Below are 19,829 nucleotides of genomic sequence, written 5' to 3'. Positions count from 1 at the left end.
TCCGAACTCCCGCGTAGCCGAATACAATCTGCGTCCCTAGGGCTTGTCGGCTCACCGGGAGCACCCCGTCTGATTTCCAAAGCGAATCCTCGCCAGCTGTATAATGCAGGGACGGCCAACCTGAGCCTGAGAAGGAGCCAGAATTTACTAATGTACATTGCCAAAGAGCCACAGTAACACGTCAGCAGCCCCCATCAGCGCTCCCCACTTCTCCCCCGCTCCCAGCACCTCCCACCCACTGGCAGCCTCACCGACCAGCACCTCCCGATCTGCTGTTTTGTGGCATGCAGGAGGCTCAGGGGAGGGGTGGAGTGGGGGCAGGCCTGTGGCAGAGTCAGGGGTTGAGCAGTGAGCACCCCCCGGCAGCCCAGGAGTCGGTGCCTAGACAAGGAGTCACATATTAACTTCTGAAGACCTGCATGTGGCCACCCCTGGAATAATGCCTATGTGCTATGGGTGTGTGCTCTGATCCCATGCAGCCTGCCACCCCCAACTTATAGTGCCTAATCCTTCTATTATTCATATTCCCATTATTTTCCATTTTGAATGCAACTCTTCACCCGTGTTTTTCCAAGCCCTGGAATATTTATTCCCAAATGCTTGGATCCTAAAGTCCATCAGAACCTTGAGGCACTATTATGACAGGGATCCTTCTTGCAATATGAAACAAATCCCCAGTTCAATAGAAAATATCAGAGGCCACTGCTTAAAGTAACCCACTGGAGAGGCCCCTTTACTCAGCACTACAGGTTAGATCGTTTTGCATTTCCTAAAGCAGAGAATCCTTAAAGGCTGATGTCTAGTCTCTATTCACACTTGAGATCTCGGTATGGAAGAGTCGCGCGGTTAGGGCCCAACGCTGGAATGGGTGCAATAGTGTGTGTGCACCTGCACCTATTGGGAAACCTCGCTTAGCAGTCAAATAGGGAGCTAGGACCCCTGGCTTGTGGGCCCTACTGTGCCACCATCTAGGAGGGCAAGCTCAGGCAACTCCTTCCACTTCACTCTTCCTATGGGGAAAACAACACTTGCCAATCTCCCAGCTTGGTTGTAAGGCGTCATCGATGGCTGTAAAGTGTGACAAGCTCCTTGGAGAAAAGGTGCTGGAAAAGTGCAAGGCGTCCGTGCACAAGTCTGCCCTAGTGCGTGCAGCTCAGAAATTGCTCACCTAAACTCCCATTTGCAAGTGCAAATAACTGTGGCTACGTGCACATTGCTCCTTTAATCTCACCCATATTCTATCCATTGAGAAATATCTATTAATGGAGGCCTCTCTCTCCCTCTCTCTTATGGACAGAAAAGGATGTGAATTTGTTGGCATGAAGCACATGGATTTACTAGGTGCAAAACAGGAAGTGAGTCCTGCACTCTGGTTTTAATAATGTGGCAAGAGGCAATGCATCTCTCTGCCCCAGAATTCCTTCTCTTCAAATCTGAGATTTAGCAGAGAAGCCATAGATTATTTTACATTGCTGCCAGCCAAAAAGCCCGACACTTTTATTGGTTTTGATTAATACATTTATAATTGGCAGCAGGCACAGCCGTCTCTGCATTTATTTTTCCCAAGGCTTTCTTCCTGCTCCTCGCAGCTGACACAGTTTGGCCATTTTTGCATGTTTCTGTTCTCAGGATTGCTTATTATTTTGCTTTCTCTTGGGCGTGCAGCGTTGAGGAGAGCTGGGTTACCCTTTGGGTCTATTGCATCAGTGGCACAATCTGAAGACAGAGTTTGAATTCTGGTTGACTAAATGGGCACTGAAACAGGCTTGAAAGAACACAAATTATGTGCAACAGACAGGGGGGATTTAGACGTCGAATAGGAGTGGGGTGCTTAACTGCTATTTGTCCTTTTGAAAATAGATCCCATGGTCTTCTAAGCATATACAATGCTGTACAGTGCATGAAACCGGCCCACAGACAAGGGACCTACAAGTACTAGCTCAATGCGTCCTGAGACAATACAAAACGAACAGTCTGGGGTGGGCATAACAGCTGGAATGCTTCCTGGAATAAAGGTCCAAGAACTTCCTGACATTTGTTTTGAATTATTTTCCAAATGTGTCAAAAGAATATTGAACTTTTACTAGTTGTGTGACCAGAGATCAGGTGTTAAGGAAAATGATCTGTAACTAGACTGGAGAGTACACATCCAGGGTCGCGCAGACACAGCACTGGCTATCGAGTTGGTTTCTAAACCCTAAAGCAGCGAAGAGTAGCACTGGCAAACAGGCTGATCTAGAAGGGTATGAGAAATGAAGCTAGAGATTTGCATAATGAGTCTGATTGTGGAAGGGGGAAAAACAGCAACACCTGTTGCACCCATCCAGACCTGCATTTGTTCCCAATGTCTAGTTAATGCTCCATGTGGATTTTGCGCATGTCACTCCAGTAACTACAGACTTAATTAGCTCATAGCGTATGTATGACGCCAATCCCAGAGGCACAATAACACAACTACCAGCTGAACCGCATACACCCACTGGGTGCAGGTGGAATCTAGGATTTACGGTTCAAAACCACAGGCCTCTTGCATGTGGACTGAGGCAATCTACGTTAGCTATCATTATTTTAGGACTTGTATTCTGTGTAGGCTGCAGCTAGCCACTACTGAACGACTCACTGATTCTCCCACACAAAGAGCACAGCCCACTAGGAACTGACCAGGTATCCATGCAAATCAATACTAATTTACACGCCTGTGGCATCTTTTGTCCAAGGCTCTCAAAACGCTCTACAAACACGAATGAATGAGTCCTCACAACTCCACCATACAGCCAGGAAGCATTGTTCCCATTCTTACAGATGGGTAAACTGAGGCCCAAGGAGGCTAGGTGACTCACCCAGCATCACACAACAAGTGCCTTCCAAAGCTGAGCGGAAACCCAAGGCCTTCTGACTTGGGCCTTATATACTAGACTATGATGTGTTCTTATGAGCTAAACATGTCCTGCTGCCACATTGCTGCAACTTATATCCTTGCCTATTAGGTGGCTAATTATTTCAGGAGACAGAGCTGTGCAGAAGGCTGCACAGTCCTGAGCTGATCAGACTGATGCTTTGAGCTCTGTCGCTATTCAGATTTTTTAAAAAAATATGCATTTTTACTAGGGAAATTATTTAGCTGGGGATTGGTCCTGCTTTGAGCAGGGGGTCGGACTAGATGACCTCCTGAGGTCCCTTCCAACCCTCATATTCTATGATTCTATGAAATCCAAGTGGGTGTTTTGTTGTTCTTCAATGCATAACATTTAATGATGCATGTTAGAGTCAGGAAACGCTGCTCCCACACACATAATTACATACACACACACACACTACATATGTACATATGTAATTAATGTGTTATCCAATGGAAATGCTCTGCCATGGATGTCCTATGTAACCTCAGGCAAGCCCCATACCCTCTCTCTGATAACCTGTTTCCCCATCGATACTATTTGCCTAAGTGACAGGGTGCTACTCATGTCTGGCACGCCTGAGCAATTCCCCACTGAGAGAGGCAAGAGGACTGAAGGGTTAGCCCACGAGGGATGTCTTCGTTCTGTGAAACTCCATGCATAGAAACCTGAGCGAGGCAGGAAAAAGGAAGAACAAGCTGTGGGGTGCACATTTCAAAGCGGCTTCCCTCAGTTTTCCTGCCCTCTGTATTTCAGCACGTTGAAGCCATTTTTCTGGGGCTCTGGGCCTGTTTCCTGCTGGGCAATGCTGTGGGGATGGACTGGGAGTTGCTGATTTATAGCCTTACATGGCGCCACGCGGTGACTGAAATGCAGAATTGCAGCACCCCATGGAGAGGAAGGGAAACACCTGCAAATCCCAGCTTCAGTTTCTTGGCGTTTAGCTTCCTCTGCTTTCTTGTCTGGGATGCTAGGGACGGAGGCTGTTGGTGTCCCCTCCTCCCGCTATGCTTCCTGCTGGGGAAAGAGGGCAAGAAGGGGCAGAGGTGACGTTACACAAAGAAAGTTCCTGGGTAACTGTGGAAAGCTGGAGGAGGAGGAGTGGCTGGCGCTGTAGGGAGGTGCCTGCACCAGGCTGGCCTGGCTCTTAGGAAGGGGTAATGATTATTATTGGTTAATATTTGTAATGCAGTAGCTCCTAGAGGCTCCGTTGTGTCAGGTGCTGTACACACACATACCTGAATGACTGCTACTTGGCCTTGTGAACGCCGAGTCAATTCATAGTTTTTTACAGTGCATTAAACACACACACACACACACCCGTGTCTCATAGATATTCTCTCACAAGATAGTCCTTACCCAGGTAGCCCTTGTGACCTCCAGACACTGTGCAGGGCAGAGAGTACATTCCCACTGGCATTGCTGGAACCAGCCTGTATTACAAGAACAGAGAGACCATAATTAAATCACCAGTTGGATCCAGTTATTTATCAAGCTACCTATCCATTTACACTACGAAACAGAGCAATGGAACTGTCTAGTGGCCGTAGTTCTGAACAAAACCCAGCTCTTATGACTTCGTCACATGCTCTAACCAACACGCCATGCGCCCTCCTTGATACATGTCTGCTGAATGAGGCTGTACTACGTACAAACACACACAAAGATGCAGCGCACACTCTTTACATAACGTGATGTGTGTCTAGAACACAGCACCAGTCATCAGATGAGGTTCAAATGGCCAGTGAGAAACAGCTGATTACTCTACTCAGGGACATGGCTGGTGGAGAGAATTGACCCTTATGGGGTGACTCAGATTCCATCAGCACAGCTCCTTAAAGAATAACAACGTATCCCAACAGCGTGTACCAGCTGCTTGCATTTTAACCGTCCCACAATCTAGACCTGCTCGGGACTAGGATGGACGACTCGTTCATTAAAACAACAGCGGCACACCTACATTAGCACTCCTGCTTTTGCCATCCCTGGCAGAGTTACAGCAATGGGTTGAAATTCTAGGAAAGAAAGTCTGGCGTCAAGCCTGCCTATGGAGAGCAATGCCAACAATCTCCTGTTGTTAGAAAAACTCGCAGAGGAATCAGTTCCTGCCTGGATTTTTAATTTAGGGAGTTTGACCTTATAAAGAATTTGTCATTAAGACTTTTGCATTAACCACTGGCAGTCTAGATTTCAGCGTATCCCCAGGACAACCTAGCACAAAGCAGTGACGTCTTAGATGGCTCCTTTGGGAGACCTGAGGAGGGAGGTGAAAGAACAAGAATAGTAATTACAGGGCAAAGTAAAGCAACACCAGTTTTATCCATGCATGTAACACACATTCACATCAGTTCCTGGCTTAAACTACAAGAACAGAAGTCATTAGTGATAGGTGTGGTGCTACATTTCATTTCGTTGCTACCATGCAAAAGTTTTGGCACTGCGGCCCATGCACCTGTCCATTTGCTCAGCGTTCTTCCATCTCTTACCTTTGCCAACATAATTCTTGTCTTTGCTACGTCTAGAGGTGTGGTGACTGCAGCTGCAAATCCACCTGAGCATATTAAAATACCAAACACAAGTGAGGCATTGTTTGCTGGACATGTATGCCACCCCGTCGATAATTCCCACAGCCTGGGTCAAAAACATTTCATTATGCATTACAGCATGGTCCTCAGTTCAAAATTTGGGGATGTTTACAGTGTCTGTAGATAGAGTTTATTATTTTGCATCTACAGAAAAATCATTATTTAGTATTCATTATTATTTTTATTATTATTGTTATTTTTACTCTATTATGGTAGCACCCAGGAACCCTAACTGACACTGGAGTTCCATTGTGCAAGGCGCTGTACATATATATATAGTAAGAGACAGTCCCTGACCCAAAGAGCTGATAAGATAAGATAAGAAAACAGTTTCCATTTTAAACACCTACATATTGTAAAGCAAATGAAATTGCTCAGGCCACGTCTACACTACCCGCCGGATCGGCGGGTAGTAATCGATCTATCGGGGATCGATTTATTGCGTCTCATCTAGAAGCGATAAATTGATCCCCGAATCGACGCCCGTACTCCACCTCGGCAGGAGGAGTAAGCGGAGTTGACGGGGGAGCCGCGGCAGTCGACTTGCTGCCATGAGGACGGCCAGGTAAGTCGAACTAAGATGCTTCGCGTAGCTGAAGGTGCGGAATCTAAAAACAACCCCCCCCCCCCCCCCAGTGTAGACCAGCCCTCACTCAGAAAGGAAATAAGCACAGAATATTTTGCTCTGTCTTTTGAGAGTGAAATTCTGACCAGACAGATAAACTATACTAGATAGGTAGATATATTATCATTGATTTGTTTTACAATGGCACCTAAGAGCACCAGCCATGGGTAAGGACTTGTGTGGGGTGCTGTGCAGATATAGCTAAAGTAGTATGGATGAAAAGGTGCTAAACCCCATAAATAGGCAATAGGCAAATAAATATGGCGATTAATGATGTCCACAAGACACTCGATCTGGAACTCCATATCCAGGGAGTTTGGATCTGGAATTTCCCTGTTAAAGGAAGCAGGGGTCTTGGAGCAGTTGGATGGGCCCTACTGATAATACAGTAGAACCTCGGAGTTATGAGTTACAAACTGACCAGTCAACCACACACCTCATTTGGAATCAGAAGTATGCAATCAGGCAGCAGCAGAGACCCCCAAAAAATGAAAATAAAAAGCAAATACAGTACAGTACAGTGTTAAATGTAAACTACTAAAAAAATAAAGGAAGAGCAGCATTTTTCTTCTGCGTGGTAAAGTTTCAAAGCTGTATTAAGTCCACGTTCAGTTGTAACCTTTCGAAACAACCACCAGAACGTCTTGTTCAGAGTTATGAACATTTCAGAGGTACAAACAACCCTCATTCCCAAAGTGTTCATAACTCTAAGGTTCTCCTGTAATCTCTCTTACAATACAGGCAAAAGCTACTTCAGAAAGAAACAAAATGGAGTAGTCATGACACCTGACAGCCCAATCTGTTTGTGGCTAGGGGGACTCTGCAAAGTGATCAATCATCCAGGCTCTCGAAACTCCCCTCCCTTCCAGGTTAAATATTTTTCCACTACAAAGCGTTTTCTTCTTCTGGCTCCCCTGCCTCCCCCCTCCAGCACCATCGTGACAAGCACCCTCTTCTTTCAATGAGTTTCCATCCTCCCTATCCTCACCACTCTCAGAGCACATTACTTTCACTCAGAAGGGCTGGCCCAGCTGTGACTTCCTTGGTAATAATCAGTCATCAAGGATTGTGCAGGGACAATGCAACTGGCTTGCTATGCCCTCCCAAGAGACAACAAGCCTCTAGCAAACTAAGATCCCAGTTCTGATCTTGCTTACACTGGTGTAAATCAGCAGTAATTCCACTGAAGTCAAGGGAGCGGCATCATGCTAAAGCTACGCAATTGTAGAATTGGATCCCAAAGAACAGACAGGGCCTAACAGGCCCCCCGCACACACACACTTTTAATTCAGTGACTACAGCCTCTGCCTCTTTCACTATCCAGGGGCTATTCTATTCTGTTCTCTATAGGTTCTTATACCACCCTCATTAGCGTATGAGCCTCTTCCAATCCCTCTAAGCAACCCCTTCAACCATTCTCTTTATTCCCCCCTCTAAATTTAACTCTGATCTCTCACTCTTTCACTCCCAGCCACAATATTTTAACTCAAAAGGAGTAGCTCAAACACAGCTAGAGATGCACCAAAATAAATATTTACCTTTCGTTAACAGCGCAATATTAAGAAAAGAAAAGAAAAATCTTATTCTCTGGGGTTTGTATAAACCCAGTGTATGGAATATAGAGAAATTGATCTCAGAGTGGTAGCCATGTTAGTCTGTATCGGCAAAAACAAGAGGAGTCCCTGTGGCACCTTATTGATCCTATTTCTCCAGGGGGAGGATGGGACCTCTTTAAATCTGTAAACTATTGCAAATCAGATTTATCCACTGGCCGGAGTTTTAACTCTGCTCTCTCTCTCTTCTGAGTTTTCCAATATCAACATAATTCTTCATGTAAAAAGAAGGCCAACTGGCTCTTTGAGTAGCTTTCTATGTCAACTGCATGGGAGAAACTTCTTATGATTCATAAAGGAACATTCAGTGACAATTAGGTATTCGTTGTCTGGTATGTCTACGGGCGAGCCAGTGGTTCTCAAACCGATCAGGGAACTTCAAGCAATAAGTGGACCAAGGTGCCCAGCTTCTCCTCACAGTAGGTTGGTTGATCAGTTTTGCTTTGGAGGGGGCTATGCCCCTGTAAGAAGCAGAAAAAGGGTTTACATTCAGGAAGCCAATCTGAAGACCTTAAGCAAATTAGACTATGTGCCAGCCCATTCTTGCTCCATATTAACTTAAGGTCATACTTCTTTTCCATTCTAAGCCAGTTCTGGACTAAATGACCAACTGGCCTTGAGAGAACAATTTGGTTAGAACCTTTCGTGCTAAAGTCAATGCTGTATTTTTAAAGTAGCTAAAATAATACTCATAAACACTTCCAAATTAACTGGAAAGTGAAGTCTTTCCTTTACCCACAGAACAGGATTAGTGTAAAACTCTGAAACAGGGATTTTAGTCCTGCTTGGCGTGCAAATCTCAGGGCCGACGATGGAGTATTACCAACGTCCCCATAATGTTCAATTATTTTTCTTAACTGAACTTGGCAGTTTCTTAAAGCATTCTTAGTCCTAGCAAAGTTTCTCATTAGCAGTGGTATAAATCTAGGCTGCTACAGTGCCTGGATTGTGTACAAGTTACTCTTGGATACAATGTCTCCAAATGTTCTTATCCAGTGGTTTAATCTAGGCTGAGTAGTTCTCCATTTTCCCAAATGTCTGTTTGGATCTTTTCAGCTCTTTTGCCATTAGCATGTCAATTTCCCCCTTTTCCCTCACCAGGAAGTATTTCTTACAGATTTAAGAATTGATTTAGAATGATGACAGCACCAATAATGTGCTTCATGAGCACAACATGCAGCAACGTAACAGCTAAATTAAATGCAAGTTTGCATATGCTTGACTAGAACTAAAATTTATAGCTGGCAGCGATGGGAGCCATGTTTTATACAAGGCAATGGGTCTGACAAAATCAATTTGCTCCAGCTTTATTCCAAAATGCCAAAGATAATTGTTAGGGTAACCTCATAAGGTTTATTACTTTCCAAGAACAATTTCATTCACAGGCTACAGCTAATAAGGCAATGGTCCTATTTGCATTACAACTATAACTGTGTCAGGGGCCCTGGTTTATAAATGGAAGGAAGTTGTAGTGTAGACAGGACTGACCATTTCAAAGAAGCGCATGAGAAACTGGACTGTCCAAAGTGCATGCATGTGTCGCGGGTTCTGTCAGGCACCGTGCAAAAACACATCCTGTGGATAGGATAGAGGGCAACTTGTTTTATGCTTCCCCTCCTCTCACCCTGCAACATACCTGGAGGCAAGGGGGGGGGCAAACTATGCCCCAAGACACCAGCAGGTAGAGTGCAGAGAAGATGCTTGGGCCTGCTGAGGGGTAAGGCAGCATTGGAGAGACAGGCCAGCATAAAGGACTCCGGAATCAGGAGAAAAAGTCCCCAAAGTTCACCAGAAAGTTTGCTGGCCCCTTCAACAAACCAGGATCCAACCAGGCACCCAGTTCATTTTTCACATAGCTGCAGGTGACACCACTGCAACCACCAAGTGCTTCTAAGGACATTATGGGTGAAATTCAATCCTAAATCCCAGTTCAGCCCTATCAGTTAAGCACACGCATCCTCTGGGCTTAGGTGCCGTATGGACCTTTCTGGTCTTAAGCCCCATGAATCTATGAAAGAACCATTATGTCACCTAGTCTGACCTCTTGTACATCACAGGTCGTTAACATTTCACCCAGTTACCTCTGTAGTGAGCCCAGTAACTTGTGCCTGGCTAAAGCGTGTCTTCTAGAAACACAGCCAGTCTGGATTTGAAGACATCAAGAGTTGGAGAATCTACTACTTTGGTCAAAGAGGCTAGATCTTGGGATTTTCTCCCTGTAAAAGAGACTTGTACACTGGAATTAAGTCACTTCTAAGGGTATGTCTACCCTGGAAACTTCAAAGCGCTGCCGCGGGAGCGAATGTGGTCACGCGCGAGCGCTGGGAGAGAGCTCTCTCAGCGCTCCTGGTAATCCATCTCCACGAGGGGAATAGCTCCGAGTGCTGGGAACACAGCTCCCGGGGCTCGGAGCCTGTCCACACTAGCGCTTTAAAGCGCTCAGACTTGCTGCGCTCGGGGGTGATTTTTCACCCCCTTGAGCCAGCAAGTTAGAACGCTATAAAATGTAAGTGTGGACATACCCTAAGATCTGGTCTTCGCTACCAACTTACGTCTGGAAAACCCACACCTCTGAGCAAGGCAGTTATACCAACCTAACTCCCGTAGACAGCACTATGTCTACTGTCCTGCTGCAGTATTTTAAGTATAGACAAGCCCTTAGTCTTCTTTTTGATAAGCTAAACAGATAGAGCTCTTTACATCTCTTGCTGTACAGCATTTTCTCCAGCCCTCAAATCATCTTTTGTGGCTCTGTTTGGCCCGCCTCTCTGATTTTTCAACCCCCTTTCTCAAATGTGAACCCCAGAGCTGTACACGCTATCTAGGACTGTTCTCACTAATGGCATGTAGAGAGGTAAAAATCACCTCCCTGCTCCAACTCACCAATCCCCTGTCTATACACCCACAAGTCACATGAGCCCCTTTTACTGCAGCATCTGACAAGGAGCTCATGCTCAGTGGCTTGTTCACTATGGCTCCTAAATCCTTTTTACAGTCACCTCTTTGCAGGACACAGACTCCCTTCTGTACGTGTGGCCTGCATTCCTTGTTCCTGGATGGATCGCTTGGCATTTGGCTGTTTGAAATGCATTTTGGCTGACTAGGCCCAGCTTGCCAAGCGATCCAGATCACTCCGCACGACCGCCCTGGCCGCGTCACTTACAACTCTGCCAATCTTGGTGTCAGCCGCTTTTGAACAGCAGCGGTTTTATATCAACTTCCACATCACTGATGAAAATGCTAAATCGCATCAGGCCTAGCACCTATCCGTGCAGAACCCCACTGGAAACACCCCCATTCAATGATAATTCCCCGTTGACGACTACTTTTTGAGAGCTGTCAACCAGTTCTTAATCCACTCAGTGCATGCCTTATTGACACTGTACAGTGCTACCAGCGCCTGCTGCTAGTTCTTTGCAGAGCGGTGAATCTCAGGTACTGGTGAGCAGAGCCAAATGGCTTATTAAAGGAAGAATCAAACCAGGCAGAATACAGGAACCTGGGGACAATTCATCTCATCTGTAATGATTTAATCCGTTTAGATTTGCAGGTCTGAGTACCTGCAAAAGGAAAGTCTTGAAATCAGATTTCGTCACGGCTTTTTCTGCCTTGTCTGGTTAAGGAGGCTCTCAGGCCCAGTGTGTAATCTTGTCAGAGTTAATTAGATCAAAAAGGAGGTGACAGCGACCTTCCACTTAACATGTAAAAAGCCCTCGTTAGTGTTTCATTATTTACAAGACTCACTCGGTGGCTGTGTCACTACAGTACATCAATCATTCATGTGCAGCCCCACATATTTTTTTATGGCCTGGAGAAAGAGGGCCTATTTAATCAGAGAATTTTTCCACTGCACTGAAGTGACATTCCGGCTCCTTTTTGTAGACAGGGTCTGCCATATTGGATTAGGTCAGTGATCCAGCTAACCCAGCACCCACCCTCTGACAGAGGTCAATCCCAGATACCACCAGTTAGACATAGAATCATAGAATATCAGGGTTGGAAGGGACATCAGGAAGTCATCTAGTCCAACCCCCTGCTCAAAGCAGGACCAATCCCCAACTATTTTTTTTTTTTGGGTCCCAGATCCATAAATGGCCGCCTCAAGGATTGAACTCACAACCCTAGGTTTAGCAGGCCAATGCTCAAACCACTGAGCTATCCCTTAGTCCCAGCAAGAAGCCTGCTACTGGACTACGATAGAATAATCTGCCCATAGGAGAATCATCTTCCTAACCCCCATCAGACCTCCCCGAGAACAGGAGGTTTAGAGCTTGTGGTTTATTTTTTGAAAAATGTTACCTTCTCTATTGTAACTCTGCACATTCCCATTATCTCTAACAGGCTATGTCTATGCTATCACTTACGGTGGCAAAATGTACGTCGCTCAAGTGTGTGAATATTCCACCTCCCTGAGCGACGTAAATTACGCCGACATAAGCGCTAGTGTGCACAGTACTAACCTCTCCTGCCGCTCGTGGGGGGTTGTTTAATTACGTTGATGGGAGAGCTCTCTCCCGTCGGCATAGAGCGGCTACACGAGAGATCTTACAGAGGCGCAGCTGCATTGGTACACTAAGCTCTCTAGTGTCGACACAGCCTAATTGTCCAGATTTTTCAGTCCTACCAAGCTCTTGGCCTCTTGCAGCAGTGAGCGCCACAGGTTAAATTCTGTGGTGTTTCTTTTGATCAGTTTTAGACTTGTTGACCTTCCATTTAACTGAGTGTCCTCTTGTTCCTGTGATATGGGAAAGGGTAAATAGGAGCCCCGATTTATTTTGTTCATCTAAGGTTCTTCTAGAGCCAAATTAATGTAGTATCTAAGGCTCAGACCTTCAGAGGCAGAAGAACAAGTGGATATAAAGTGGCCATGAACAAATTCAGGCTGGAAAACAGAAAAAGGTTTCTAACCATCAGAGTGCTGAGGTTCTGGAACAGCCCCCTCAGAGGAGGTGCGGGGCAAACAACGTAATTCGTTTTAAGAGAGAGCTGGACAAATTTATGACTGCAGTTCTATGCTTGTGATGGTAGCGGGCAGGGCTCACTCCTGATTTACATCTTATGTTCCTAGAAGCTCATGCTTCAGGGTTTCAGTCGGCCACCTGCAGGGGTCAGGAAGGAACCCCAATGTATTCTGGGGGGGGCGGGGTTGGTCTCCTTCCTCTGAAGTATCAGAGATGGCCACAGCTGGAGATGGGACACTGGACAGACAGGCCCAGGGCACTGAGGTCTAACCATTAGTGGTCCATCCTCCCTATCTGTACTGTTCATTGTTTTAGATAGCTCTATCGTGTCCCCCCTCATTCATTTCCTCTCTAAACAAAAGAATCTCTGTATTTTCAGTTTCTCTCAGATGGAAGCCTATAAGTCTAATAATTTTCATCACCCATCTCTACACCCCCCCCTTCTATTTCTGCTATATCTTCAGCAAGACGAGCTCATCAGAATGAAATGGGAGCCCAGGTGCCAGGACAACAGCTTTTAGTATTATTTTCCATCCTATTGATTTTGAATCCTGACATTCTGGGGCAGACTCTCAGTCCCTCTGCTCCCTTTGTGCTATTCAAAGACTTCCCTGGCATGCGCTAGTTCTCTAGAAGGCATAGACATCTATGATGGCATTTTCACTACATTCCCTGCCTTTCTTAGTATAGAATATGTGCTGGGGGTGGGGGGAGTTTGAGGTTTGACCTGAGTATGTTGCACTCTGACTTTCTTCACCTGATAGAAGGTCTGTTGGGATTAGAGCAGCCCCCAGGCTGCTCTAACCAGTATCTCTGGCCAAGGGGCCAGAAAGGAAGAAGAAATTATATGAATCAAGACACGGCACCTATGGACTAGATTATTAACAGCTGGCAGAGAAAGAACTCAATGTCTCATTTACATTTATGCTCATGGTTACTGTGTTTCTATATATAAGTGCATTGATTGCATATGTGTAAAAATGTGAACGTGCAGAAACAATAAGAAAGACAGTCAGGTCTCTCACAGATCTTTTACTTTAGTCGCTGCAATTTCACAGGTGTTAATGGAACAGGTGTTTTGGATGGAAGTCAATATATTGATGCTGTCTGTCTTCTCTCCACCAAACTGTAAATTATGATTAAGGTAGAAAATATCCAACAATTTGTCTAGAACTAGAAGCCAAAAAAGGATTGTGTATTCAGCTTGTTGGCTTTATCACCATGTCTGTTCTCCCGACCTCTAAAGTGTTTGGTCAAATTTTGTGGTGAAGCAAAGAACACAAGGGAAGTACGAGTCCAACATGCTCTCTGTGTCTCAACACTATCATTGTGGTATTGGTAACATCACAGTGATTACGGGTTAGTTGTTGCTCGCATAAAAGCCTTTTTTCTCCCTTTCCAGAGGTTATAATGTGGTGAATTACAATCACTCTAGTGCAATATACACACACAGTTTTATTTACCGAGGGTTTGCGTCTGTGGCTAGATTTGGGTTTTCTCCCCCCGACCTCCTCATAAAATAGATTACGTTTACAAATTCAAGCAGGCAGTTTATTCTGATATGTTTTAGCTGCAGAATCATTTACAGACTTCAGAATCAGGGAACTGCTCGTTGTAGCAAAGGAGCTGACATTGGAGGCAATGTCTGATTCGATCACCATATGATGCCCTCCTATTACATGTCTATAGATGGGGAGAGGAAATAAAAGAGTAAGGGCCTAATCCGAAAGCTGGTGAAGTCAGTGGAAAGAATCCTCTTCATCTCAATGAGTTTTGGAGCTGGTCTTAAAACAAGGGGCTGTGTGAAATATTGTTGGTGGGAAGGAACAAGGAGAAAAGAGGAAAAAACAGGAGGGAGGAAAGAGGGAAAGGCAGAGTGTGCAAGAAGGGAAGTTTGCCGTCTGCTACAACATACCCAACAAACTTTAGACCCCAGCCCAGCAAAGACTAACGCACATGCTTAACTTTATGCATAGTGCATAGCTCCGCTGCAGTCAATTGCACTGAAACCCCATGCGGAATGCTGACGGGAGTTCATTCAAAACAGGACGCCTCTGCAGAGCCGGTCCAGACGGTCAGACCCAAACCTGTGAGGTCCTGACTGACCACTGTGAAATGCTGAGTGTCCTGGACTCACATTTATGGCTCTGCCAGTGAGTCCAGGGGAAACTGGGGACACTTCAGCGGACCAGGTCCTTGGATGTCTTTTTCTTTCACACGTGATCACTAGGAGGTGAACATAGGTCACCAAAAAGCCAGTAGGTGGTGACAATTCCAGTCACAACCACCCTGAGCAGAATCAAATGGGCAAGGCAAGGAAGGATGATTTTGTGGCTAAGGCACTGGACTAGGACTCAGAGGAGACCGGGATTCAATTTGTAGCTCTCCCAGAGACTTCCTGGGAGAAGTCTTTGGACAAATCACATGATTCCTCTGTGTTTCAGGGGTTTTTGCACCCATTTAACTATAGCAGTTTAGAAACAGATCTCATTAAATCAACACAACCCCTAGCACTGATCCAGGCCAAGAATTCTTCTGTCAACCTAACCACATCTACATCAGAGGTTAGGTCGGCTTAAGTATGGTGCTGAGAGCTGTGAATTTTTCACACCCCTGAGTGATGTAGCTGGGTTGATGTAAATTTTCAAGCCTGAGTTATATTGATTCATTTTAAGTTTTAATACTAGTATAGTTGGTTTTGGATGTAAACACTTTTATGTCAATATAGCTGCATCCATTAAAGGGTTTGCACTGATTTAGCTAAATCAGTGCAAAATCTGAGTGTGGACCAGTTCTCAGATCCCAATCTGTAAAATGGGGATAATCAGTCTTTGTCTGATCTATTTCAGCTGTAAGTAATTCAGAGAAGGGACTGTCTCTTACTATGTATATGTACAATGCCTAATACCACAAGAGAAGGCTTGATTGGTGACCTGATTTCCACTGCAACATTACTAATAATAATACGTGAAGGTCAGAAACTTCATATCCAATTACGTACATAAGAGATATTTAGACCCCTATTCTTTAATGATTTAAAGACAATCTAAAGGCCCTTTTCTGGTACATCAGCAGATTACCAAAGCCAAAAGCTATTTGTTATTCATCTCCAGCTTCAGAAACGCTATTGTTGCTTTTAAACAGGTTTTATTCCTTCCATATATTCTGTTACCAATTTGGAATCTTAAACTGTATTTTACTTCCTTTGGGAAAAGCTCTGGCTGTTCATCTCTTAACGACTAATCTGGTTTTTCTATTAAGACAGTTTGTTGTTTTTCTTCTCTGTAACTTGTCAAATATATTGATGAGTCATTAATTAATTGACATTTTAAAAGTTATTTTAAACATCTACAGTAGGCTGAACGAGGCCAAGAGGCCTACTGAAGAATTCAATTAACTTTTGGCTTGTTTGGTAATAAATAGTGCGATATTGTATTCTGCCATTCTTTATTCCTGTGTTAGCGTCTGGAGATTGCCCAGATGTTTCGTCCTGCCTCCGGGCTGTTGCAGTGCTATCCTCTGCTCTCCTGACTCTCCTTAATCTGCGCTGCTGTCACAGCTGTCACATGAATGGTGAATCATGGCTTCTCCCTGCAATCACTTAAACCCCTGGAGAACAGCTTGGGGCAGACAGCTGCACAGACCCGCACCCAAGCAAAGCCTCTCCTCGTGGAGGATTTTACAAATCAACTCCAAGATAATCTGGAAGCCTGACTGACAGGCCCCTGGTTTTTAAATAACAGAAATTTGTCAAAAACAAATTGGTTGTCTTTCAAGCCGACACCCTTTTCAGTGTTCTCTCCCCGCACCCGGTAAAGGACTTTCCTTCTTCCAAATAACAACTGGATCCATTTTCCTCTAAACAAACTAGAATTACAAAGGAATGTTGTTCTGCTATACTTAATAGATTTGCACATTTTTCCCTTTCTTCTTGAGCCTTTCCCAGTATAACATATAATCCTTTGCACCTGCAAAAGCTCCACAGGTTGCCGACTGCCAAGAATCAACCACGTGACCCTGCTTCCACGACCAGAGATCCTGTGTTTAAAGAGAAAGGAAAATAAGAAGTTATTAAACATTTGAATCTATCTGATCCCCATGTGAATTAAGTCCAAAGATGGGAACTCGAGTGAAAAGCTATTTTTGCGGCATTTTTCAGTGATGTAATAAGTGATTTTTCCCAAGGAACTTTTGCACTCGAACAAGCAGATGGAGTGAGAAAGAACTGAAGAGGGCTTGAAGCAAATCGCTTACAGGGATTCGCGAAGTATGTACTTAAGTCTGCAGCAATGCCGAGTTGCAAATATTTCACGAATTTATTTTCTTTTTGGCAAATAAAACAATGCAAAGCAGAACACTGAAAAAAACCCCATACAAAAACTGATATCAGTTCTGCCTTTCCAACCCGTATGTGCCTAACATCCCTGTTTGGGAGGGTGGGGAGGAGGAGTCCTTAGCTTAATAAAATATTAACTATTCCCTCACACCCCTCCAGGATGTTTCTTTAAAAATCACTCCTGGTTTAATATATTACAATGCAGGTGGGTCCCTGATTTTTTACCCACTGTGATTAGGGACCATGTGCTGTTCTCCTCCCCACACACCATGCTCCAATCCATTTATTTTATCTCATCATTTCTACACACACATGTAGAGCTCAGATCACTGACATGCACGGCGTTTTCCATGCAACGAGCGTTAAGAATCCAGTCAAATATACAATATGATCAGTGAAATTGCTATTAGCAAGCAAGAGGGTGCAATGAACAGACTGTGGGGATGCCAGGCTGGCTGCTTATTATACCAAATAGAATCATTTCACTGGTCCCTTTCCCTCTCATCCTCAACCTCCCTGTTTATCTCCATCTTTTCGGTTTCCATTGTAACTTGTTTGGGGCAGGGACTATACTTTTATTAGGTTCAAGTACGGTGCCGAGCAGGATGGGGGCCTGATCTTAGACTCTTCTAGCTGCTGCTATCATCGAAATCAACAACATTGCTTTATATTTGTGACATTATTCCTCTTTTATACAAGAATACAGTTATGGATGTTCTTTAAAACCTTGCTACCTTTATGCTGCAAAGCCAAAATTCTCTTGTAAACCACCAGATAACAGCACTAACCCAATTCCAGTGATATCAGTGTGGGGCTCCTGATTGGTTGTATGAGAACATCCCAGTATGGCTCTTGGCATTCTTCTGTCATTGGGTGACTCTGCATATAATGCTAGCTATAGATTCTCCTTGGGAACTTGGTTGTTCTGTGTGATTGATGCTTATGTTCTATCTGTATGGGGCAAAATCAAACTACTTAACAACAACAAATAAGGATGTTGATTAGTGTTTGCCATAGCTAAATAGTTTTGTCCCTGCTTTATTAAACAACTAAGGATCAGTCTCTCATGCTAGCCATTCTTTTTCCTACTGATTTGGAGGATGCTTTCCAGTGTGGGTTTCTAAACTGACAGCATCCACAGCAGAGGGCCAGTTTTCCTTCTTCAAAACAGTGGATTCATTATGCTCCAAAATCTCAGGATGCTCGTCATGATTAACGCACACAATGTGGGCACGTGCAGTTTTTCATGCAAGTCGTCCCTGCTGGAGAGCATGTCTAAGATGAAAGGTGGAATCTTCAAAAGGGACTTAGGAGCTTAAGTCACATTTGCAATAGTGATGCAGGCTCCTAAGGGACAAAGTGACTTCTAGGGACACATAAGTCTAAGTCACAAATGGACTTTTGCCATTTTCCCTCCATATCTTTAGAACTTCATACGCTAAAACTTGGTATCCTGAACCGTTCATGTCTGTTATTCAAAACACAGCAGACCCCAGGGTGATCTACTGGAGAATGAGCCGGGAAATGCAGGGCAGACTGCTAGGGGTCTACCATAAGCCCAGGTCCTAAGCTTTTATGGGCAGCTAGAGAGAGTCTAGGTTACTTATGCTGTTTCTGTAAGGTCTTATTCAGTTCCTCTATGCAATCTAAAGTGTGTTTATATAAATGTTAAATTATGAATTAATCCAGAGGTTCCCCCACATGCTGACAAGCTGCGTTGCTCTCAGAAAAGCGATTCTGGATGAAAAGCTGTGCTGAAAAGAACCCATCTGGCTCTGCAGTGTAGTTATGTAAAAACAAAGACCCAGCCAAGCAGGGCAAATGGTGATTAATTCCCATAGACTATGGTTATAATTGACAACAGGTATGTGCAAAGAACCGAACAGGGTGGAAAACTGTTTTGTGGGGCATTGCTAGGAACAGTTCAATGAAATTAGGCAAAAGCCGAATGGAGGCTGGATAACAGGAAGAAAATTCCCTAACAGCGAGGTCTATTAAACTGTGGAACAGTCTCCCTAGGAAAGTGAGGAAAGCCCTCTCATTTGAGCCATTTAAAAATAGACTGGAGAAGGCATTCAAGATCCTACTGCAGGGAATAATTCTAAATTGGCAGGGACCGGCCAAGATGATCTAATGAAGTTCCTTCCATCTCTGATTTCTGTGATTCACACGGCATTCCAAACCCACACACGCAAAACAGAGAGAGATGGGGAATAACACATCAATCCGAAGGGTGGGGAGACCAAAAAGGGGAAGCGTCCAACCAGGCAAGTGACCATCTCTTTTTTTCTAGAATGTGTTTGTTCTAATTAAATTTATTTTGCAGACCAAGCTTACATTCTGAAGGTCCCATGTTTACTCCTTTAGCTCTGGGCTCAGCTAATTGACAGGGCTTTGCAGTAAGATGGGCTTGTAAGGCCAAAAGAGACTTCCCATTTCTCTAGACTGAACCTAATCAACCCAAGGTGGTTTTGGTATCACTGAAGCAGAATTAAGCACAGAAATCAACAGACTCATGGAAAAGGGTAACAAATGCCTTGATGTAAAAACTATGGCCCTGTTCCTGCAAATACATATATCCTCAGCTTAAACACTGAATTAAGCGGCACCACTCACTACTGTTAGCAGTAGTATCAATGTAGTGCTTAGTGGTCGCAATCTAGATCACAGCTCCATTTTGCTAGACACTGTATAGACACATAATAGACAGTCCCTGTCCCCCAAAAAACTTCCAATCTAAATAGACATATATAGATGTGGGAGGGAAAACAGAGGCACAAAAAGGTGAAGCAACTGCCCAAACTCCCACAAC

The 19,829-nt window shown here is 44.5% G+C and overlaps 1 protein-coding gene across 1 annotated transcript in view; it reads right to left on the bottom strand.

Moving 5' to 3' along the window:
• Positions 1-19,829, bottom strand: part of SLC25A26 (solute carrier family 25 member 26) — a 287,750-nt gene that overhangs the window by 6,077 nt on the left and 261,844 nt on the right. Inside the window, exons 7-9 of the mRNA XM_026650445.2 lie at positions 16,650-16,719; positions 5,384-5,448; positions 4,257-4,330 (exon numbers count right to left, since the gene is read on the bottom strand). Coding sequence (XP_026506230.2) covers positions 4,257-4,330; positions 5,384-5,448; positions 16,650-16,719 — 209 coding nt within the window. The remainder of the gene's footprint in view (positions 1-4,256; positions 4,331-5,383; positions 5,449-16,649; positions 16,720-19,829) is intronic.

This window comes from Terrapene carolina, unplaced genomic scaffold (genome assembly GCF_002925995.2).
Source record: "Terrapene carolina triunguis isolate 2854851 unplaced genomic scaffold, T_m_triunguis-2.0 Scaffold89, whole genome shotgun sequence".
Classification (NCBI taxonomy): Eukaryota; Metazoa; Chordata; order Testudines; family Emydidae; genus Terrapene; species Terrapene triunguis.
Note: the sequence above shows the minus strand (reverse complement) of the source record. Positions and strands in the feature narration are given on the sequence as shown.